The sequence below is a fragment of the Hemitrygon akajei genome, chromosome 12 (assembly GCF_048418815.1).
Source record: "Hemitrygon akajei chromosome 12, sHemAka1.3, whole genome shotgun sequence".
NCBI lineage: Eukaryota > Metazoa > Chordata > Chondrichthyes > Myliobatiformes > Dasyatidae > Hemitrygon > Hemitrygon akajei.
In genome coordinates, this window is record NC_133135.1 from 84,610,484 (window position 1) to 84,635,366 (window position 24,883).

General features: G+C 40.6%; 1 protein-coding gene across 8 annotated transcripts in view; it reads right to left on the bottom strand.

The window, feature by feature from the left end:
* Positions 1-24,883, bottom strand: part of LOC140737271 (BMP/retinoic acid-inducible neural-specific protein 3-like) — a 218,345-nt gene that overhangs the window by 27,431 nt on the left and 166,031 nt on the right. For all 8 annotated transcript variants that reach the window (XM_073063622.1, XM_073063621.1, XM_073063620.1 and 5 more), the window contains 2 exons: positions 20,002-20,238; positions 7,637-7,859 (listed from right to left, as the gene is read on the bottom strand). In XM_073063622.1, the coding sequence (XP_072919723.1) occupies positions 7,637-7,859; positions 20,002-20,238 (460 nt within the window). The remainder of the gene's footprint in view (positions 1-7,636; positions 7,860-20,001; positions 20,239-24,883) is intronic.

Below are 24,883 nucleotides of genomic sequence, written 5' to 3' on the forward strand. Positions count from 1 at the left end.
GAAAATCCATTCCAAGTGTTGCTGACCACATACACCGCTTTAAAGGTCCTTGTAAAGCCATTGTGGATATATGCCTTGCATGTTGAGCTAGCAGTGCCGCTGGACCTGGAAGCAGGTGTCTGGAAGAACCATAATGATAAGGACTAATGGACTGAACTCTTGATCTTTGCTAGTTGCCACCACCATTAAGTAATGACTATGCATTACAAGTTTTGGGTAATCTGGACATCTACTTTCTGCCTAAATGCAGAAGTATCCCAAGACACGACCAATCCTAATGTTTTTCTTCACCTTAGTAATGACTATGTGTCACATACTAATTGGCCAGGTTGTTGGGTGTGCTCTGGAGAATGTCTGTACATTCAGAACGTAGATTGCCAATACATTTATACTCCTGGATCCTAGTGAATTTGATTCTGTGTTATGCTTTTAATAACAAAATTATAACTATAAGGAGTTACAATGATTGAATAACACCCCCCACCCTGCTCTGAAGTTGCTATATGGGGATGGAGGTGAAGTGTGTTATTGTAATCTTCAAGGGACAGGACTAGGCTCAGGTAACAGTAACTACAATGTCTATACCCTCTGAATCACATTAAAGGTACTTACCAGCTATGTGGATATCACTGGCTGCCAAGTTACCCTTTCTATATTGGGAGTTTTAGTCTCAACTAAAACCATGGAGGGGTAATTCTGCTGGGCCTGCGTAATACCATAGATGTACCGCCTGCCCATGCTCCTTCTACATCCTAATGTGGGGTTGCCTCAAAGGACTATGGAGACTGAATGTCTCTGTATTGTAGCGTTCCTGCTCTGGGAACCTGCCAAAATGGCTCATGAAAAGCGTTAACACTGCCTCAACACTGCTGGAGAAACTGGCTACTAACATAGCCTTAGCACTACATGACATTACTGCCAAAATGCAGGCAATCCACAATGTGGCCCCCAAAATTGACTTGCACTTGACTTTCTATTGTCTAAGAGAGGTGGTACTTGTGCCAGGTGTGTTGCACATACATCCCTGATATCAACAGCACACTCACCCTGATGAAACTGTCATAGAGCTTCAGAGACTGTGCAATTGAAATTCTGTAGGATTTGTGTTGTCCTCTACGGGACAAAGAGGAGGGAATGTGGAAGTTGCAGTAAGCAAATGTTAAAGCAAGGATGGCCTGAGACAGTTGCAGCAACTCCCACTATCGAAGCAAGACCACCAGAGACTCCTCTGCTTACTACTGATGAAATAGGCTGGGTTGACTGCAACAATGTATACTCAAGCCAGATGAGAGAGGCGTCTGTAGTGAGACTCAACTTTCAATGTTACACATTGAAAGGTGCCAGAGACAGACAAGATAACAGAAGGATGTGAAACATATCTAAAAAACTAAGGCTCTATTGTCTAACTTCAAAATATCCCCGACTGTCCAGTTGAAGTTTTGATTGACTTTAACACCTCTATTCTAATGGCGATTGATTTTATGAATTCAAAAATATACAATTTACAATGATCAATATTCATAACTGATAAGCCAATTCTGTGTAAGTATTGCAGTCTTCTGTTCAGATTTCAGAACAGTGTGGTGACGGCGTCCATGCTGTTCTCCTTGTGCATAAGTAAAATAATAAGAATGTTTGAGTCGTTAGAGTGACAATATTCTGGGCCCAGTTAGTTTAGCTACTTATTTATTCATTTTATTAAGGGTGATGACAGCTACATCAACACTTTCAGGAAGCTAATGGTGCAGTGGCAAAATTAGGCAGCACCTTTTGGATATTTGCAGTTAACCTTGTGTCTGTTCCTCGCCTACAGATGACGTACCATTTATACAAAATCTACAGTAAGCTCCATTACCCTTGTCACTATTTTAGCAGCAGATTATGCCTGCCACACAAAACAAGTGAGAAACAGTAAAACATTAAAGTAAAATGTTAAGAAGTGTTTGAAATGCTTTTCATGAAAGAATATACCAAGGAACATTTACCGCCTTAATGAACATTTCTCAGTCTCACATTGCAAATGAGGGGTTAGGGAGACATTCAAATCATTCAAAGATAAAAGTGGAGGAATAATTGAGATTTAAGACAAAGCAGTAGAATTACTTGGCTATTCATTCCTACAAATGTTCACAAGGGAAAATAAATCCAATTATTATACAAAATAATCAAGGACAGTGCACTTGATATCTTAGGATGAAGATCAGCAATGCCTGGACTAGATATTGATGAAGGTTATATTAAGTCTAATGAAAACATCATTCAATTGAGGTGCTGCAGGGTTGTCAGAAGCAATTGCAATATGTACATTGATAAAGATGTGCAAACTCTGGGTAAAAGGAGGAAATCAGCTCAAGATCAGAAGCAGTGAAATGTACCACACCGAAGTGGGGATAATAATGTGGTGTTTGTTATAAAATGTCAAACTTTCTGGGTCTTAGAAACAAAGTAGACACTGGAAGCCTGTTCGACATAATTCTGCACGAAAACCTACCAGGCATCTTGCAGAAAATATGGGAGAGGATCAGTGTCAGACCAAAGGAGCAGTTGGATGTTTGAATTTACGGGGAATCAGACTGGAGCAAGTGATAAGTGTTGGGGGAAGGCCAGCAGTGGTCAGTGCCAACTGGTAGCCAAACGATGCTTGCTGCTTCCGAAACTACTTCCACTGGCTATAGGGCAATGTCCCCTGACTGCCCACTCTTGTTCCCTGGCTGCAGAGCTAGCAATCCCATTTGCCAGGCCATGTGAGGTGAATTGTCCAAACAGTTCTTCCTCACCTTTCTCTTATCTGCAGTTCTTTGTATTTACATTATGTGACTCTGCCTTCAGTTATTTTACTTCCTTGTTCGAAAGGATCAGATTGGATGTAACTACTACTTCTGTACCAGCAGATTGATTCATTCTAATTGCTACTTGCACAGCCCACTGAAGTGTGATTGTCAGTGTCTTACTCAAATCATTTGGGCAGGTTTGACGTTTAATGACAAGGATTCACAAAGGTCAGGCAAAATCTCTTACAACATTCCCAAAATCATGAGATTTACCAGTTACTAATTTTCAACCAACCCTCCGCCCCCCCCCCCCCCCCATCTTGCATGAACTTTCTAGCTTAGAGAGAGTTCACATCAAATCCCAGGCCTATATTTCCATGAGACAGGATCTATTGAGACAGCTAGAAATACCAAGCAGTTGGATGGGAAGCTCATGTTTCTGCCTGAAGCAAAATGCACCACTGGGCAGTAAAGAGCAGCCTCTCTTCTCCCAGCTGGGATATTTAAAGAGTGCATGTAGTCATACAATCATAATCAATGGAAAAGGAAGGCTGGCTCCAGGAATCAGTGCAAACAGAATGAATTATTCATCAGTAAGCAGTTCCTAAGGAAAACTACGCATTTTTAAAAATCTGCCACTCAGTCATTAGTCTGACTATAAATATAACTGCAAACCCTGCAAAGCTCTCACTGGGGACAATGCTTATGGCATTAACCAATGGTTTAAGGATAGGCAATTCTTCCTCTGAATGCAGCAGCTCACTGTATTACTGACTGATGTGTGACTGCAAACAAGGAATAGAATATTTACTGCAGCACTCAATTAGTGGGCAATCACTCACTGTGTAAACACTTCCAGGAAGGCTAGTAGATTTGACCTTGGGAACATGACCAACAAGCAAACAAGAAAAAAGCAGTGCAGTCGACAGTATTGATGTCAAACTTGGTGCATCTGAATAATACTGGTTGTGCCACTCAAACAAAGCAATTTGAAAAAAAGGGTTTGTCAGTGGCTCATCCCCCAGTAGCAGAGACCTGAACTTGATCCTGACCACAACTCCTTGGTTGAAGTCATTTTGGGATTGGCTGAGCTGGGCTTTGTTGGACCAATTTGCCTCTAGAGTACATATTTATTTTCCTCCCTCAATGAATCCCCGCTACTTTATGTGTGTGGTGCCAATTTGCCACCAGAATAAATTTTTTTTTCATCTCACACTGGCTCCAAACTACTTTCTGTGATTATAATTAGAGATGTTGCAAGATGTTGGAAAGTATGTCAAGTTTAAACTTGACCTTGGCAGTGTGTTGAGCCCTAAAGAAGGTGTGATACAGGCCCGTCTTGATTTATTTATTTATTTCATACTGTAGATGGCTTTACATTGATAAAAGGTCAAAGACTTTTAAGTAAAGTAGTACAGTTACCACCATAGTCCTAATCTACTGTGTTTATTGTTTACTGTTTATTGAGATACAACATGGAATAGACCCTCCCAGTCCATCGAGACACCCTGCCCTGGAGCCCCCTGATTTAATCCTAGCCTAAACATGAGACAATTTACAAGGACCAAATAACCTACCAACCAGTACAGCTTTGGATGGTCAGAGGAATCCGGAACACCTGGAGGAAACCCATGCGGTCACAAGGAGAACATACAAACTCCTTACAGGTAGAGGTAGGAATTGAACCTGGGTCATCTGTATTGTAGAGGATGGTGCTAACCACTATGCTATCTTGCTGCCCTATTTATTTATTGAGATACAGTGCAGAATAGGGCCTTCTGGCCTTTCGAGCTGCAATGCTCGGCAACCCCTGATTTAACCCTAGCAAAATGATAGGGCAATTTACAATGACCAGCTGACCTACCAACAGGACTGTGAGAGGAAACTGGAGTATTCGAAGCAAACCCACATAGTCACTGGAGGAATGTACAAACTCCTTACAGGCAGTAGTGGGAATGGTTAGGTTCATGTGAGGTGAAGTTTGGAGAAGACAGATTTTGACCTCTTTAGAATAGTGGCCAGTTAATCGACCTGCCTGCATACCTTTGGGACATGAGAGGAAACTGGAACATTCTGGAGAAAACATCATTCTAGATGAAACCCACAGAATCACAGGGAGAATCTGCAAACATAACACAGATTGCACTGATGGTCAGAATCAAGCTTAGGTGTCCGGGGCTGTGCCACTGACAAACCTTTTATTTAATAGCTTCGATTGAGTGGCAAACCAGCAAAGGCACTGCCCCACGGCACTAGAAACCTGGGTTCAGATGTTGCCTGTGGGGGTGGCAAACTAGCAAAGGCACTGCCCCACAGCACTAGAAACCTGAGTTCAGATGTTGCCTGTGGGGGTGGCAAACCAGTAAAGGCACTGCCCCACAGCACTAGACACCTGGGTTCAGATGTTGCCTGTGGGGGTGGGGGGGTTGTAGATTTTTCTATTATTGCACATCCTCCTTCAGATGTCCCAGTTTCATCCAACACTCCAAAGACAAGCATGTTGATGTTAATCGATCACTGTAATTTGCCTCTAGTTGGCAGGTGTGTGACAGAATTCAAGGGGGAGAGGATGGGAATCAGGAGAGAATATAAGGTGGGTTATTTATGATTTGTGTGAATTCAGCAGGCTAAAGAGAATGCTTCCGTGCCATGTATCTTTGTGACTTAAGGTTCACTTCCTGACTCACAAATGGAAATGGGTGGTGTACTGTGCTTCCATTCTGAACATGATGGCTCTCCCCTATGCAAGCACTGTGAAGGACACAGGAGATGGCAGTCATGCCTTCCTTCAATTCCTGCTACTAATTCTCAAAGAAAGACTTGAGAATAGGCTACTGTAGACGTTCTTGTAGACAAATTATCACCAGGTCTAGACCACTCGGAATATTGCTCAGAACTGCTGGTAATATTACAAAAGAGAAATGCATGTAGAATAAATAAAAATGAGATAAATATTGGATTAATGTGAACCATAGAGCACAGAAACAGGCCCAACTGATTAATACTGAACAAGATTCTATCTAAGTTAACCCCATTTGTCTATACTTGGTCCATATCCATCTAATTGCTCCTATCCATGTACTCTTTCAAGTACCTTTCAAATGTTGTCAATGTACCTGCCTCGTCCATTTTCTTGGCAGCTCATTGTCCACAGTCTGGATGGGAATGGTACCCCTCGCGTTCATTGATTGTCAGTGTGGTCGTGGTGGACTGAAGAGCCTGTTTCTCTACTGCCTGACTAAGAGGGTATGTTTTTTGAGGAAAGGTTGGGTGAGCTAGGGATTTTCTCTGTGGGGCAGAGGAGGATAGGAGGTGACTTCCGATCTTTGACAATGATCCTGTGTGACATTTTATTCTTTCCATTAAGTAAGCTTCCATCAGGAACATAGTTTTAAAAAACTCTAGTCAAGGAACCTTTGGTGGTAATGTAGTTATATGGGAACACAAAAGCACCCTTTGAGCATACCACTCACTGGAGCTTGTTTTGCCTGTCTATATTCAAATAACTGCTAGGCAGTGTTGTGGGGAGGGCAGAATTGGACAAAAATATATTTATGCCATAACTTAGATCTTAGTCTAAAACTTAGCTTGTTGTGGCAATTCCTGAATTTAAATGTTGGGAGAGCTTTCCTTTCAGGCAATAATTTCTGGATGCACATTTTTAAGAGGTTGGGTATACAAAATCCTCAATCCCTCCTAATCCATCTATCAGTGAATTTAAATCTCAGCCACTTTGTTATCTTTTTCTCTCCTAAAAGAAATAGATAGTTCCTGTTCAGTCCACCTTGCCTCCAATAACTTAACACACTTAAGTTAATTCTCCCTTCAGCTTCTTGTGTGCAAAAGACAACAACTCCAGTCCTCATAACTCCATTTCTCCCATATCTAAATGAATCTCCTCTGTATCTCTGCAAATTCTACAGTTCCTTCCTTTAGTGTCATGACCAGGTCACACCCAATACTTTAGATATTGCCTAACAATTGCTTTATAACCTCTAGCATAACCTTTTCACTTGGCCAAGTCCCATGTGTCTTCTTTAACCACCTTACCTATCACTCTTGCTACCTTCAAAGATGTATTGGAAGTATTCTTTATAACATCTATCATTGAGAGTCTATTCCCTCAAGTGCATTATCTTGAACTTCCCTGGAATGAATTCCACTAACTACTTCTGCAACCAGCCCTGCAGAGTAGAATTCAGTTCAAAGTTGCACAGACGAAAGCTAGTTGAAAAGCGATTCAACAAAGCAATATACAGTACTTTTGGGTCCAGCTGTGAAAATACAATTGCCAGAGATTGGGTACATTAGAAAATCATCAGAGGTAAGGGATGAGGCAGTATACCCTCGAAACTGTAAGCAAAGGATTGAATGAGGAAATATATTGAAACCTGTATTTTCATGCAGTCAGAATGAACAAAATGTACAAAAAGATATCAGTTAAAATATCAATTTCTAAACTTTAAAGATTCGGCAAACTTCTCTCCTTTTGTTCAAAAAACAGATGCAATAAATTTTCAAGGATTTTGTTTACTTCCAAGTTTCATAAATGAATAATTATAAGTTAATACTATGTATATTGCAGTATAATACCATTAATACTGTAGTTGTTAATGGAGAATATTCATTACACTTTGCCTAATTCCTATGAACACAAATAAATACCTTTCGATTGATTACTTTATGGAAATTATAAGATCTGTTACCTGGCACCAACTATTCATTTCTAAGGCCAATCCATCTATTTTTCCAACCTTATATTATGTGGCAAAGTCAAGTCTTATCCCTCAAACTTTATAGCGAGTCAATAAATGGAGGCAAAGTTATTTAGTTACTACAGTTTGCTGGGTGTGAATATCATGTACCTTTCTCTGGGGAGGACGAATTTCGGTTGTTTCTGGCAGCGCTTACTTAGGCTGAAGAGCTTTCGGACAGTCTTCTGTGCCTTGGTGAAGAGCACCTTCAGAGTGGCTTCCAGTTGCTCATAGCGGTGCTGGAGACTGAAGTCCATTGTCCAGAGCTGAAGGATGGTGGAGCTGTTCAGGAAATACTCAGTCGGCAGCTTCTTCAGAAAGGTCTTGAACTCATCTGTGTGAGGGATCAAGATCAGACATTGTTTGAATAACTTCAGCAGGACCAACAATGTACCCAAAAAAGAAATGCTTGATTAGAGACAAAAGAGACAGCATATACTGGATCTCGGAGCAACAAACAATCTGCTGGAAGAACTTGGGAGATCAAGCAGCACCTATGAGGGAGGAAGGGTTGAAATCCTGCAGCAAAATAGAGTAGAAAGGTGAGAGAGCCTTTATAAAGAGGAGCAAGGGATAAGTGAGATAAGTTAAAGTTGAAATAAATTTATTGTCAAAGTAAACGCAAGAAATTCTGGAGATGCTGTAAATCTAGAGAACTGCACACAAACAGCTGAAGGAACTCAACAGGTCAGGCGGTGTCTGGAGAAAAATGAAGTCAATATTTTGGACCGAGACCCTTCATCAGGATCTGATGTCCAATGAGACTGTAGAGGTAGCACTCCTGGGATCTGATAAGTAATGAAGATGATAATGAGAACAATTGGGTGAGAGTTGGAGGCCAGGTGGAATCACATAGGGGAGGAGGGATCCATGATAAATGAAATTTGAAGATAGTAGATGGATTCAACCAGGAAAAGTGGGTGAGGGGGTGAGGGTGTGGTGGAATGCATGATGAGGTCTGGGAAGGGGACAACATAGGAAATCCTTAGATGATTAGAGAAAAATATAATCTGCAAACATTTGGAACTGCTAAATCTCAACTTGCATCCTTTCAAACTCAGCTGCCAATGGGAACCAGCTTTTGAAAATTATCTGTCTTCCACCATTCAAAAAGCTTTTGCAGATTCTATGATCCGTTGACCATGGAAAACATCCAGTCCCTGTACGCTGAAGCTGGAAGTTGCAAGAACTAGATCCCATCTACAGTCTGTAGCATTTTGTCTCATTATCTATATAACCGGGGTGGGGGGGGGGTGCTGAAGATGAGGGTTGTGAGAAAGACAAACAGAGAGAGAAATGCCAGGATATATGGAAAATGGAGATAACTGGAAGCGAGGGAGGAGCAGGAAGCAAATGGTAATGGAATAGCTGAATGCTGAAAGAGATGTATGAACATCAGGGAGTTGTTAACTGTTCAAGAAATTACTATATCAGCAGAGAAATATTTGAAAGGATTTTAAAAAAGTAGTTTTATTTGTCACATGTACATTATAACATCAAGGCATACAGTGAAATGCATTAATTTTTGTAAACCTGGGGGCATCCCACAAGAGTCAGCACACGTCTGTCACCAACAACTTACACCCCTAACCCATACGTCTTTGGAATGTGGGAGGAAACCAGAGCACCCAGAGGAAACCTTTTAGAGCTTGTATTTTGAAATATAGCCCTGCTAACCTTTATTCTGATTGCTCTGCTGACTTTAATTCTGATGGCACTGCCATCAAATTTAAATGGACTTTTAATTTAAAATTAAAATCCATTTAAATGGATCATGTGAAGAGAGCAGCCATATTTATTCAGTGGGGTCTTTCAGTCAGACTGAAGCATATTTACACAATCCTGTTTTGCCTTTCCTCTGACTGAGCCATGGTAAATAATTGTCTGTAAGTTTTGGTTTAGATCATAAAGGAGAATGCTATCTGAGCAATACTGAGCAATATTTTGTGTTAAGATTATGTAAAACTTTATTCCCAATTACCTGTATAGTGTTTAACCAGTCCTGGTAATTAAATGAATGCTTAGATGATATTAATCTTCTTGCAGACTTGAAAACTTAGCTGCTCATGTTCTGCATAATTATGGATATTTTACATTTAAATCTAGCTTCATATATTTCTTATTTTTTATGAATGTGTGACTTAATCATCATAAGTTTGCTGCATTAGGTACTTATAGTACTTTTCTGGGACTTTCTCAGTTTCACCCTTACTCCATTGTGTATGTGTGTGCTGCCCAGATAAAGCACCTGGAGCTCGGAAGTGATACCCTGACTCCTGCGATCACTTGAGTGGAGTTTGGCTTACTGCCCACTTGACACACAAGGAGAGCAGTACAAAACCCATGAGGTCATGGGGAGAATATACAAGCTCCTTACTGAGAGTAGCGGGAATCAAATCCCAATCAGTGAGCACTGGCACTGTAGTGAATGCGCTGATTACTACACTACTGTGCCACCCCAATACAAAAGCATAAATGCAGTGGCAGGAAAATAATGTTCTATAATGCAGGAATCATTCTAAAAGTTCAAAGTAAATTTATTATCGATGTACATATACAACCCTGGGATTCATTTTCTTGTAGGCATACTCAATAAATCTATAATAGAATAAAAACCATAACAGGAAGACCTTTGATAGCCTTGTGCTACTCAGGGACACCATTGCCTACATGCAGGACATGGGGCTGGATACCTGCCTGGTCATCTCGGATCAGGAGAAAGCCCTCGACAGGATGTACACACGTAAATTATGAACATACTCTCCGAGATAGGATTTGGGGATGGAGTCAGGAATTGGATCCAGCTGCTCAACATGGACATTTGTAATCAAAGGGTGGGAAACAGGTTGCTTCCCCATCATGTCTTCCCACTCTCACCTGTCTTGTTTGTGAGTTGTATAGAACCCTTTGCTGAAACCATCAGGGAAGGCCAAAATGTAAGAGGGGTGATGCAGCCAGGCAGTGGAGAAACACAAGTGAAAATGTCCCTGAACATGTTTGAATTCATCGTCTCCTGCTTGGATCTGAGGCCAGCTTGCAGATTGATCAACATTTATAACCAGTTTGAGCTGACATCAGGGGTCAGAGTTAACCATACAAAGAGCAATGCCACATTCTTCAGCAACTGGGTTGAACACTGGGACTGTGGGGAAGGCACTCCCTACCAATAACTGGGAAGAATCTGGTCATCAGGTGTGAGGTGCTGTCAGGGCCTTGGCACTTGGTGAAGGTGCAGCCCACCACCCACCTCTCCAGCTTGGGAATCACCTGAGCTGTCAGCTGTCTTCATGTTCATTGGGGGATCCAAGATAGAGTGGGTCAGACAAGTCACAATGCACATGTTCCTGGACAATGATGGCAAAAATGGACCCGATGTTGTCCTCACCCTGATGACCAACTTCATGCATGGTTGCACTGAGCTTTGTGTGAACCTAAATACGTGGCACCAAGTACCATGAACTAATGTTCCATCTGTCCCCAGTGTTGCAAAGGATGGGTCTGGCTCAGTTGCTGCACAATGTCCCGGTCAGCAGTATGTTGCCTCACTACCAGGTGTTGCTCTGGAAAAGTTCTTCCAGATTAAAAGCTTTGACCACAAGTCCATCAGGCAGTGGTGAACACAACAAGTCCTGGAGACACTGTGGAAGAATGACGTGATGTACACAGTAGGGTGGTTCCCTAAGCAGACTATCCATCTGGCAGAATGCCTCATCCCCAGGCCTCACCAATAAGTACCAAAACCTTGTCTGGGAGCATCATTCCCTCTGTGCACTGCCCAGGGTTTGACTGTAATGAGGAATAGAGAGCAGCTCACCTCTTTGTGAACTGTGGATTTGCAACGGTGGTGTGGAGAAAAACGCAAAGGCTTATGTCGCGCTTCATCCCGAGCAGTCATGAGCTCTCCCCAGGGACACACATGAAGACCGATCTTAGATGTCAAAGACCAAATTCCTTTTTAGTTAGAATCAGTGAGATTCATTAGAATAACCTTTATTACACCAATTTCTCTAACTGATTAGATCTAGTGCTATTCCCTATTTAAAGGTTACAGACTAACCTTTTTATTTATCCCTAGTAAGTTAGAAAACTAATTGAATTCCCATTCTTAAGTATGATAGTTAACTTCAGTTTCAGTTCAAGTCAGTATGTCTACAAATTCATATTCAAGTTCCTATATATATATCTGAACTCCTTTCATGACAATCCACCAATATCACAAATTTCTAACAAAGTAAGTCTCGTCCAGTAACTTGTCAAAGTCTTTGCAAAAATAATCAGTTCTTGCAGAAAATCAGATTCAGGTCCTTTGAATGAAAATAAATTTATATATTGAACTGTATTAAATCCTCTACGTCATTTAATATTTTGTTCCCGTGCTGGTTCTTCAATCTTGGGTGGCTCGCCATCTTGTTTCTTGGTTCATTGGATGAAATAGTTGATCATCCACGGAAAGTCGATTCACAATACTTACACAAAAAAAACTGACAAATCTCTTGGTATGACTTTAAAAAAATCGGTAAACCTTGTCTTCATCCCTCCACTGGTGGATCTTTCTAAAATTACATCTTTGGGTTTAATCCCTGGGTTACATATGGTTTTATGATCTTACCCAGATAATTTGAGATTGATGTTACAACTGTTTCAATAGCTTGTCATTGCTCTAACTATGCATTGCTGGTTTGGCAAGGGAACAGATTAGTTCATGCTGAAGATCATGGAAACAAAGTAAAGAGTAATTGTTTCTCAGCATTGTAAAGTTTTACAGCACTGCTACGCAGGTCATATTTATTACTGAGGCCAAGAGACAGGACAGAAAAATGGGCATTTGAGATTCCAGAGTCAGAAAAACAGAATGAAACCTTTAAATGAATAAAATGTTAACATAAGGTGGTGAAAACCTTACGAGTATCAGCAACAACTAACGGGGGTATTGGTACAGCAGGTTTGACATAATGAAATGGTTTCAGATAATAGGGTAATTAAACAATCATTGACACCATGTCCTCCCTGTACACAGAATAAACGGATGTTGAAAGGTGGACTGAAGGTGTAAAGTGGGCCAGAGAGGCTGACAAATTATAAGGAGAGAAGCGCACAGCTTGAGAATCGTTAATGACATAGCTGATCCATTCTAGTAAGCTCTATTTTTATTTCAAATTTGTGGAACAGTTGTATCCCCACTTCTGGATTAGCTTCATGAATGAACAAGAAGCAGAATGGAAGGAGTAAAATTATAGGAAGATGCTGCACCAAATTGGAATGATAAAGGTAGACACTAACACAAAATGATTAGAAAGAAATAACTGTGTATGTATGAATGTAGAGCAGCAAGGAAAAAGCCATTAGAGCTTGGTGTGAGAGTACGAGTCACAGCACAAACAGGCCTGACCCTTGCACTTTCTTTACTTGTACTACATGTTCTCTGTAACTGTAACATTATGTTCTGCAATGTTTTCTCCTCATACTATCTTGATGTATTTATATATAGAATGATCTGGAAGAATGGCTTGCACACAAAAGCCTTTCACTGTATCACAGAATATGTGACAATAATAGGCCAGTTACCAAACTCTGAGGATTTCATGCACAAGCAGGCTACAATAGGAACCTGTGATACTGAGTGCTATAGATGAACACTTTTTAGAGAGACAGAGGCGTGGTAAAGTTTTTTTATAGCAGACAAGCTGAGATATGAAACATGATTATGAGGCGGCAGCAGCAACTCATGGCAGTATCTCATCTCACCACTACCTTCTTCAGGGCAGAGATGGGTATTCACTGCCAGCCTTACTAGCGATGGCCAGAATCTGTGAATAAATGTCAATGTTATGAGAATGGAAATGGATAGATTTAATAATGGTGTGGCTGTGTCATTAATACAATATGGTGTCCCGGTTTATTTTAGTAAATTGTCATTAGTCAGGGAAGTTGTAACATCCTCCAAGTATTTAGTTAGAGAAAACTTGTTTTCACCTGTTACCAGATGATTTAGGGACCATGGAGTGGTGAAGGGAGGTGGGATGAGCTATAGGTAAGTGTGATCAACACAATGAAGCTGGAACCATGGCTGCATTTATAGATAACGTTCAAACACCAAAAATAAAATGCTGGATCTCCCTTGGATAATAATACGAATGCAGGAAGCTACTGCTCGCAAGAAATACACCTCAAAGGCTACATAAGGGTGGAGAATTAAGAAGGGGATGATCACCTTTGTCATCATCATACAGCATGATGGTGACAAATGGTAAGTTTGGGATCAATAATGTGGGTGGGTAGAAAATTTGATCACAGGGGTTCCAACAAGTAGGATGGCATAATTTTTAGGAGAAAGCAGAAGGTTCCAGAGAGAAAATCAGCTTCAGACCAAGAACATCAGTAAATCAAAATTTTGTGAAATACACACAATCTCTCGCTCTCTCTCTCTCTCTCACACACACACACACACACACATCCTTTTGGTAATCTATCCATTGGACAGTGTAAAAAGTATTGGAATTTTGCTAAGTTTGATGAGAATTTTAGAACACAGAACACAGAACTACGAAGTACAGAATACAGGTCCTCAGCCCACAAATTTGAGGCAAAGTAATTAAACTAATGATTCCTAATTACACTAATAATTTCTGCTTGCACATGATCTATATCCTTCCTTTCCCAGTATACTCATGTTTCCATCTAAGAGACTCTTAAAAACCTCTGTTGTATTTAGCTTTACTATCATTCCTGACATCCATAATTCTCTGTACAAAAAAAGCCTACCCCACACATACCCTTCAGGCTTTCTCACTCTCATCATAAATATCTTCAGTATTTTAACCCTGGTGAAAAATACAGGCCATCTAGTCTCTCTATGTTTCTCATAATTTGATAAACATCATCAGATTGCCAGCCAGCCTCCTCTGCTCCAGAATAAAAAACAAACCAAGGTTGCCTAAACTGTCCTTATAGCACATGCCTTCTAATCCAGGGCCCTGGTAAACCTCTTCTACACCCTCTCCAAAGCCTTCATCTTCTTCCACAATGGGGCAGCCAGAGTAATCCTTCAGCTGCAGCCTAACTAGAGTTTTATAAAATTGCAACATAGCTTCCTGGTTCTTGAGCTCAATGCCCTAACTTAAAAGACTAAGGAGCTGGTGGTGGACCTGAGGAAGGCTAAGGCACCAGTGATCCCTGTTTCCATCCAAGGGGTCAGTGTGGACATGGTGGAGGATTACAAATATCTGAGGATATGAATTGACAATAAACTGGACTGGTCAAAGAACACTGAGGCTGTCTACAAGAAGGGGCAGAGCTGCCTCTATTTCCTGAGGAGACTGAGGTCCTTTAACATCTGCCGGACGATGCTGAGGATGTTCTACGAGTCTGTGGTGGCCAGTGTTATCATGTTTGCTGTTGTGTGCTGGGGCAGCAGGCTGAGGGTAACAGACATCAACAGAATCAACAAACTCATTCGTAAGGCCAGTGATGTTGTGGGGGTGGAACTGGACTCTCTGGCGGTGGTGTTTGGAAAGAGGATGCTGTCCAAGTTGCATGCCATCTTGGAAAATGACTCCCATCCACTCCATAATGTACTGGTTAGGCACAGGAGTACATTCAGCCAGAGACTCATTCCACTGAGATGTAACACTGAGCGGCATAGGAAGTTAATCCTACCTGTGGCCATCAAACTTTACAACTCCTCCCTTGGAGTGTCAGACACTGTGAGCCAATAGGCTGGTCCTGGACTTATTTCCACTTGGCACGATTAACATTATTATTTAATTATTTACGGTTTTATATTGCTATATTTCTACACTATTCTTGGTGTGGCTGTAATGAAACCCAATTTCCCTCGGGATCAATAAAGTATGTCTGTCTGTCTGTCTGTCTGTAAAGGCAAGCATGCAATCATTTTCCATAAACATTGATACACTTTGAAGAAGGCAAATGGAATGTTTTAATATTGTAAAGATCACATCTAACTGAAAATGTGTGGCAGTGGAATCACAAATCATTGAATGGTTACAACAAAAACAGAAGCATTCAGGCAATCATGACTATACTGCTTCTCTACTGGAGCAACTTACCAGTTCCACTCTTCTTCATAACCAAGGAAAATGAACACTACTGATATGAAGGAACATAGTTATCCAGTTACCCCTTGTGCAGGTAGTGTTTTCCAGATTCTAGATTTAGTAGCACAAAGCTCACAAGATCCACTCTCAGCTTCCAGAATGAACCTGAGGCTAAAATATAATGCTCAACTGTGATTACATTGAACATCTAGTGCTACCAATCTAGAAATTTATGGACAATTACCTTTACTGAACTCATACAGCCACAGCTAACCAATGTGTGTCAGAGGGTTTTATTAAACTTCAAAATTATTCCCACATTAGAGAAATTCAGTGTCATAGCTTAAAATATATAATATTAATTTTTATGTTGCAGAATGTCCAAGTTTTATATATCAAGAAGAATGATAGGATATTTTGAATTAAACTACCATAATAATGCGATATATTACATGAAAGAAGGGATCTGACCATCAATCCCTTTATCCTCAATTCCATTTTTAATGAAAATGACATGATTTAGCAATGCACACAGAATTCTGGAGGAACTCAGCAGGCTAGGCAGCATCAATGGAAAAGAGTACAGTTGACATTTCAGTTTGTGGAGTTCTTGCTTTCAACACAGTCAGACTTGAAGGTTTACACACAAGGATAAAATTGGGTGTGCACTGTTCTTGTTTTGGGTTCAATGAGTACTGGTGATACATTGCGAGTTGATTTGATCATTGTATACAGAGGAAAGTTGGACGGCTTGTGCAAAGGCCTGATGGAAGCTTGCAGAGAATGAAAAATCTCAGTTTCAGCCAGTGTAGTTCACCAGTTTGACAGCAGTTCCACCATTGTCAAGTATACTGCTGGAAATTACATCCTGTATTAAACATTAACAGCAAGGCCCCTAACTGTGAAGCAAAGAACGATGCGTGAGATTTCTGCACCTCAATAAGGCTGTCTTCACAAAATCTGCAATATGCTCCAACCACAACTTGCAATCTCACAACAGGACTAGGAGCGTACTTCCAGAACTTGGCAAGGTGCCCATGGTCATGAACGTTTTGTTCTCCTGCCTCTTGTAGGCTGAAGTGGAGATACTGCAGCATCTCACAGTTCCTCATCCACCATTGTACGAGGGGGTTAATTGTCACTTATATTCCATCAATTAACCACATTTCATTCTCTCTGGAGATCAGAATGTGGTTAGAGGATACAGACCTTGCGATGGTTGTGTGCATCATAAAAGGACAGGGTGCCATTGACTGTGTCGGGGCATCTTGCCAACCTTGTCGTATATCAGAACAGAAAGAGGTTTTATTACCAGCAACCAGTATTTCAGGTACTGGACAAATGGAGTGATGGGTACTAGATAATTAAGCTTATGAGGTTCAAAGTTCAAAGTAAATTTATTATCAAAGTACATATATGTCACCATATACACCCCTGAGATTTTTTTTCTTGTGGGCATACTCAATAAACTTATAGAATAATAACCATAACAGAATCAAAGGAAGACCACCCATCTTAGACGTTCATCTAGAGTGCAGAAGACAACAAAATATGCAAATACAAAAATAAAGAAATAATAATAATGATAATAATAATAATAATAATAATAATAATAATAATAATAATAATAATAATAAATAAGCAATAAATACCAAGACCCTGAGATAAAGAGTCCTTGAAAGTGTTTCGATACATTGTGGGAACACTTCAACGATGGGGCAAGTGAAGTTGCGTGGTTATCCCCTATGGTTCAAGAGCCTGATGGTTGAGGGTACTAAACCATTAGGATTTTGAGTTACTCTACGGATTAAGATACTGTTTGCTTATGCTGCATTGGAAGCAGTCACATCAGTCATCAGAGGCTGTGCCACGCTTGGGTCCACAGAAGTTTGCGTGGAAAAGACAAAGCTCTGTTTCACACTGGTGTTCCTTTCTAGACCCTTTCCAAGCAGATACATTTTTGATCTGCCTTCTTTGATTGTCTCATCAAACCCTTATTTGCATATCTCTGCCCCTGGTGAGCAGCCACCCTCCTCACCGTGGAGCTGGTTCCTGGTAAATCACCATGCAGATCCCATATTTTCAGATAACTTCTGTGTTGCATGAACTGTCAGCACCTCTGATTGTTGTTGTGAATGTAGAGTTGAGGAAGAGCATTTCTTTGCCTTTTTCTGATTCATAATACATTTTTTGTGACATAGAAAAGAAGGCCTTCTTGCTATAAAGAAGAGGCAGATGCAGGAAGTGTGCTTAAGAAAGAGATTATGCATTTAATATCTCATAGAGAAGGCCTGTGGACAAGAATGTCAAAGGGTTAATTAGGTATGGGAGTATCTTTGTTATTATAAGACTAACTTCAACAATAAGTGTACTGTGACAATGTGATAGCACTGTACTGTAACAGCCAGGTGGGTAGGAAAGGTAAAGGGCTGGAGAGGAGACTGGACTATAGGAGAAAGGGAAGCAGGAGGGGACCCAGAGGAGCTGATAGGCAGGTGAGAAGAGGCCAGAGTGGAGAAAAGAAGAAGAGGGGAGGGCGAGGGAATTTTTTTCAACTGGGAGAAATCGACGTTCATGCCAACAGGTTGGAAGCTACCCAGATGGAATATAAGCTGTTGCTCCTCCACCCTGAAGATGGCCTCATCATGGCACAAGAGGAAGCAATGGACTGACATGTCAGGGAATGGGAATCAGAATTAAAATGTTTGGCCACCAGGAAGTTCCACTTTTGGCGGATGGAGCGGAGATGCTCGACGAAGCAGTCCACCAATTTATGATGGGTCTCACCAATGTACAGGAGACCACATTGGAAGCACTGGACACAATTGATGACCTTAGCAGATTCGCAGGTGAAATGTTGCCTCACCTGGAAGGACTGTTTGGGGCCCTGTGGGAGCTGAGGGAGGAGGTGAATGGGCAGGTGTAGCACTTTGGCTGCTTGCAAGGATAAGTGCCGGAAGGGGCAAATGGACAAGGGAATCATGGAGGATGTGTTCCTTGTGGTGGAGAGAGTGGGGTGAGGTAAAGATATGTTTGGCGGCAGGATCCCTTTGAAGATGGTGGAATTTGTGGAGAATGATGTGTCGGATGCAGATAATCATCGGATGGCAGGGAAAGACAAGATGAACTCTATCGTTGTTAAGCAAGGGGGAAGATGGGGTGAGTGCCGATGTTCGGGAAATTGAGGAGATGCGGGTGGAGGAAGGGAAACCCCATTCTTTGAAGGAGGAGGATACCTCTGATCTCTTGAAAAGGAAATCCACATCTTGGGAACAGATGCTGTGGAGATGAAGGAACTGAGAAAAGGGAATAGCATTTTTTCAGGAGATGGGGTAGGAAGAGTTACAGTCAAGATAACCTTGGGAATCGGTAGGTCTAGCCAAGATGCCCCTTCAGTTCAGGAGCACAAGCTGATGTTAACTGGTGCTTGCTATTCAGCAGGATGGCCCTTGGCCTGTAATGAGAAGTAATATACAGGAGGGCACAGCTCTGTTCATGTGTTTTTCACTGAATAGGTGAGGAATAATCCACAACTACTGAGTGAAATACATCTTCATCAACTATCGAGTTCAGTCCTTCACTAATGCAGTAAACTTCTTTATGGACATACTGTAATTAAGCCTCATTATTTCATGGGATTTAGCCAATTATCATCTAAAAGTTTGAATAAAATTACTGATCATCGAAGATAAAACAAAAATGTGCATTGTATTTTTGAAGAGCAAACTACTCTGACTAAACCAATGAGAATTAAAAAGTAAACTGTGAATCATAAATTTCACTGGTGAATGGGGATATATAAACTTTCCAGCTTTGACTCATAATCTCCTGGAACTGATGAATCAACCAGTCATACTTTAATCAATACCAGGTCAAAGGTTATCTGGAGGAGATGCAGAGACATTATGCAACTACAGTGATGGAGACGCGTTTGTTCATGCATTCCCATATGACAAGCTGTCCACCTTCTCCCAGTCCAGCACCACTTCGGAAATTTCCAAGTTGAAGCCTTCTGTTGAAATGTATTGGAAATAACCTACAGTAGCAACCCTCCAAAGAAAGAGGAAAAAATAAAGAGACAAAAGAAGAGAAAATACTGGTGATCCACAGGAGATAAGGTAGCATCTGTGAAGAGACACAGAATGAATGACCTGAAAAAAATATAATTTCCTCTCTCCACAATTGCTGTCTGATCTGCTAGGTATCAACAACTTTTTTTTCAGTGTTTATTTCAGATTTCCACCATCTGCAGTATTGTGCTTTTCAAAGAGAAAACAGGTCTATGTTAAATCTGATTTCAATTGTCTTCACCTCAAAGCCCAATCTTTGTCCTTCCCCTCCTGCCCAACAAAGAAATCAGTATGTTTCCAAAATAAACCCGGGGGAGGAGTATAAAGACATAGAAATGAGATTGCTCACCCGACACCTCAAATTCTTTGTTGTGGTTGGTCCAGCTGTCTGTTATCCATAGCAGATTGTCCTCCATGGCTTTGATGTCGAGAAAAGGGCAGTTGCATTCTGGATATTTGGCTGTACACTGACACCAGCAGTCATGGTCCTTACAGATGAAGCTGCCCTCGGAGTTACAGGCAATGTAGCTCAGAGCTGCCTCAACAAACCGTTCCCGCAGGTGTTCTGGCAAAATAGCTTGAAGGCCTAGAAAAACAAAGATCAGACAAAGGTTAGCTATTTACTCAAGTACCCCAAATCTAAAAACATGTTTTTACCTATGCCAGGCACTAAGTATATGAAATTAAACTATATGTTTTGGGAGGTCAAAATAGTGTTAGGATTGCAAATGGTTCTGTACTTGGAAGAAGGTGGAGGGTTTATTGCTATAATAAAAATTTATCATGTGGAAATCAGGAAAAGGCAGGAATGGATACAACTGGAATAAGCCTCGGAATGGTACCTAATCCAATGTATAAAAGTATACCGCTGCCTGTGATACTCAAGTTGGTCAATCAGATTGACACATGCCCTACACCAGCACAGCTTAACAATGGCCACAAGTTATTCATTAAGTCCAGCTACTTCCTGCACCCAGCACAATTCAGCTCTCAGTCCAGAGATCTGAGGGCAGAACTTTAAGCTGACTCTTCAGGTCACTATTGAGGAAGCACTTCTCTGTCGATCGGATGAAATGTGAAAGCGAGGCATCCAGAGTTTCAGAACATGGTACTATTTCAAGAAAAGAGGCCGTTTCCAATGTAACACACACAAAAGACTGGAGAAACACAGCAGGTCAGGCAGCATCTGTGGAAATAGATGAACAGTCGACGTTTCAGGCCAAGAACCCAGAGGGAATTTTTATATTCTTACTGTAATTCACAGTTTGTGTCCTCTATTTTGTATTGCAATGTACTGCTGCCACAAAGACAACAAATTTCATGACATATGCCGGCGATATTAAACCTGATTCCAATTCTGATACTGAAATGTTCATCATTAATGCTAAGGGGATGCAGAGATACAATATGCAGAGTTTTCTATCACTCAGTCTATGCAGGACAGCAGAAAAGAACTTGAATCACAGCCAGAAGCAAAATTACTTACATTAACAATCTGCCTTTAATGAGGCATTCCATAAATATTCTCAGTGTGGGTTTCATAATTTAAAACACTCTAGATTACTTTTGCATTTAGTACCATACTAATAGGTGCTATACAACAGCTGCTGCCGTCTTTTAGCTTGAGGCAGTTTATCAAAGCTCCCACCATTACTGCAACCAAAACTCTGTTCAAAGGAAGTAGACCATGTCCCTTTGCATCCTGCCTGATATCCGTCCCCACAAACAACATTAAATAACTAACTGGTAAATTTTATAATTCTATTTGAATTTTTTCCATGTATCTGCAAAATGCAAAAGTACTCCTTACGTTGTGAATTTTTACAAGTACAAATTTTCAAATGTATTTTAGAGGGCAGAACCACTAATAACACTAATAACATATTTCCTCTAGAATAGTGAGCAAGGGCTTTCCTTTCAAATTAATACTGAGGCCATTTTAGGTATACATTAGATATGGAGTGCAAAATAAAATTTCAAAAGCTTCAATAGGAGGAATAGCAAACAATGCACAGAGTAATTGACTACAAGAGGACATAAATTGACAAATTGGGCAGGCGAGTGGCAGGTGAAGTTCAATAAATGATGATGAATTCTTTTTGGAAGAATGTGAAAGTCTTAGAGAAGATGCAACAAAGTAATTATTGCAATGGGTCCAATGATGAGGGACTTTAGCAACAGTTTGCATCTGTCCAATGCATAAGGTGGGATGAAGGGAATCTGGGTGCATAATGCATAAGTACTTAAATGTGGCTGGATTTGTTGAGAAAATGTTTAGCAACATTTCAGGGACTCAGCTCTCTTCTTATGCAGAGACACTCAAACAGGGAAGCAACATTGAACCTATATCAAACAATGATATCAGCTCATTGTTGAAGAATGTGAAAGCTCCAGTAGGACGTTCATAGAAGAAGGATTTTGGCTAAGAAGTCAGTCTGAAGAACCTGGGAATGTTTCCCATGGAACAAAGAAGTTTGGGAGAAGATTTGAGAGGTATGGAGAAAATCATGAAAACCTTCGATAAACGGTGTGCAGGAAGAGCCAGAGAGGACAAAATGGTGGACAAAGACCATTGAGGAAAATATGATACAAAATTCTTCTTAATGCAGATACAAAGTCAATCAGGACTTTCAAACAGACGTCAGTGGGCATTTGAGGAAAGATAAGCAGGGCTGTGGGATGAGTTGGGAGGAGGTGGAATGGAGCAAGCAGGCTCTCTCTAACTGGATTCTTAGGGGCAAACTGCCTACATTCACATCTTAACAACACTGTGATGCCCACACTACAGCGTCAATGTGATATGGAGATTTGGTAATCATACATACAGGTTAAATGTGTAGAAGCAGGTGGGTTGGGTAGCTTGAGTTGCTACTGTAACCAATGCAATGCATTGTCAATGGATGGTGACTTTAAATGAAATGGTTGATACTCACTTATTCTCATTTTTGACACTGGGGTGATATAAGGCAAAGGTACAGATATAAAGGAGAGATGAACATGACTTGTTTAAAATAAATCTAATGGGAGTATGTTTAGATTCATTACACGCTTACAATAAATTAAAATGGTGCAAACTGACCTACATGTCTGGAGACATGGTAAGCCATAGAGTTGGTGGGGTAGAGGACACTGCAAGCTTTCTCTTCTGTTGGAAGGATAAATGATAAATGAGTTTCATTTGGTGATATATTCATCATTGCTGAAGTTGGACAAGATGCTGTATTACCACTTATAGGTAATGGACTGAGTGCAATAATTCCCAGGGGAGACATATATTTTAAAACTATTTTCATCAATAGGCTTCAAACTAAATCAATGCACATTATTTCCTTAGATTTCAAAAATCCAGGGGCTTGTTATCAAGATATACTGTGCAAGGATTCAAAATCGAGTCTCTGCGGAATTGCTCGTGGATAAGCCGCAGATAATAACTTTGTGATGATTTAGTATCTGCAGGAGCTGCACAGGACAAAAGCATCTTCCTTTTGATGTAACACGATGATAGAACCACTTGCTAATAGCGTTCAAGTAGCGAAGTCAGCCACAAAGAAAGAGGAGAGCACAAGAATAGTCTCACATGGAACATCTTGCAAGCAAAAGCAAAATAAGTACTGAAACATACTCTGGAAACACACACATTTCTTATTGATAATGGGAGGAATAATCTACAGGGCAAGAAATAAACAAGGTATATCTGATGTTGAAGTTAACCAAAGGCATTGAGATAGATACTTAAATAGACAAGGTAGAGAAGGATACAATCCAAATCAGAATAAATGGAATTAGTGTAGACAGGCACAAAGGTCAGCATGGATGCGTTGGGCATAATAGGTCAAAGGGACCATTTCTGTGCCACACTATGATTCTAGGAAAGGCAGGTCTGCCTATTTTAAAACCGTCCAGTTTATCATGTACTAGAAACTATTAATCCCTGTGTTGTTTAGAGCAAGGATTCCCAACCTTTTTTATGCCATAGACCCCTACCATTAACTGAGTGGTCTTTGGACCCCAGGTTGGGAACCCCTGTGTCAGAGGCATTCCTTAGGTTTGAGAATTTTTTTTCTTCAAGCATCAATTTTTCTGGTACTTTAGAATCTAAAATATTGAGTTATTTATTCAAGAGGAATTTTCTTCTTGCTGAATTTGTTTGAGAATACCACACCATTTGCCACCATTGTGAATTAATTGTTGTGCTCATTTCCTCAACTACTGGAGCAGAACAAGTGCAGGAAAAGCAGTCTGCATTCCGTTCAGGACCTCTGGAGGTATAGCAATTCAAAGTCAAAGTCAAGTTTATTGTCACCTGCACAAGCACCTGTATGCACAGGTGTAATGAAAAACTTATTTGCTGCAGCATCACTTCACATACCATAGGAGACATGTTAGAGCAGGGTTTCTCCAGCTTGTTTATTCCATGGACCCCCACTATTAACCGAGGGGTCTGTGGACCCCCAGTTGGGAACTCCTATGTTAGAAGGTCATTGTCCTTCCATAAACAAAATACATTTGTGACATGGACAGTTCAAGAATGACACTGAACCGGTTTGGAAAATTCCCTTTAATATTAAAATACACTCTGAAGTATAAATTTCTTTGTGGACTACTTTCAGTTCATTTGTGGAAACTTTGTGCTTGGCCTATTTTAATCCAAGTTAACTTCTTGGATTAATTTTAGGTCCAACTCTTTGGCCATGTCCCACTACAATATCAACTGTTTTATATGACTGTAGTCCTTGCATAAATCATGCTTCCATCTTAACAAATATCATTTTCAGGTCTCCCATAAGGATAGGATATTAATACCACATTAAATTATGACAGAGTTACACAGAGTTCAATGAAATCTTGCAGACATCCACAGAGAGGCCGCATAATCATAAATATATTACCAATCTGCTTGTGACCAAGAGTAGGGTTTTTGGATTTGCAAGCCATAACAAGGAGAGTCTGAACAGCAATTAGCCACAAGATTACAATGACTACCCCAAGATCAAAATTCCCACCAGCAAAACCCTCCAATTATTTCCTGCACTACCCCAGTCATACAACTGCATGACCACCATCACCCCAGCTAGTAGTATCACTTACTTGTCCATTATGCTACCAACAGCAGCCCACTTAATCCTTAAAGCAAACGAGCTTCTAGAGAACTGTTCTCAATTGCCTGTATGGTTTCTCCACCCTGTCTTCCCAAAAACTGAGATACTTTTGGTTAGAAGTATAGATTATCC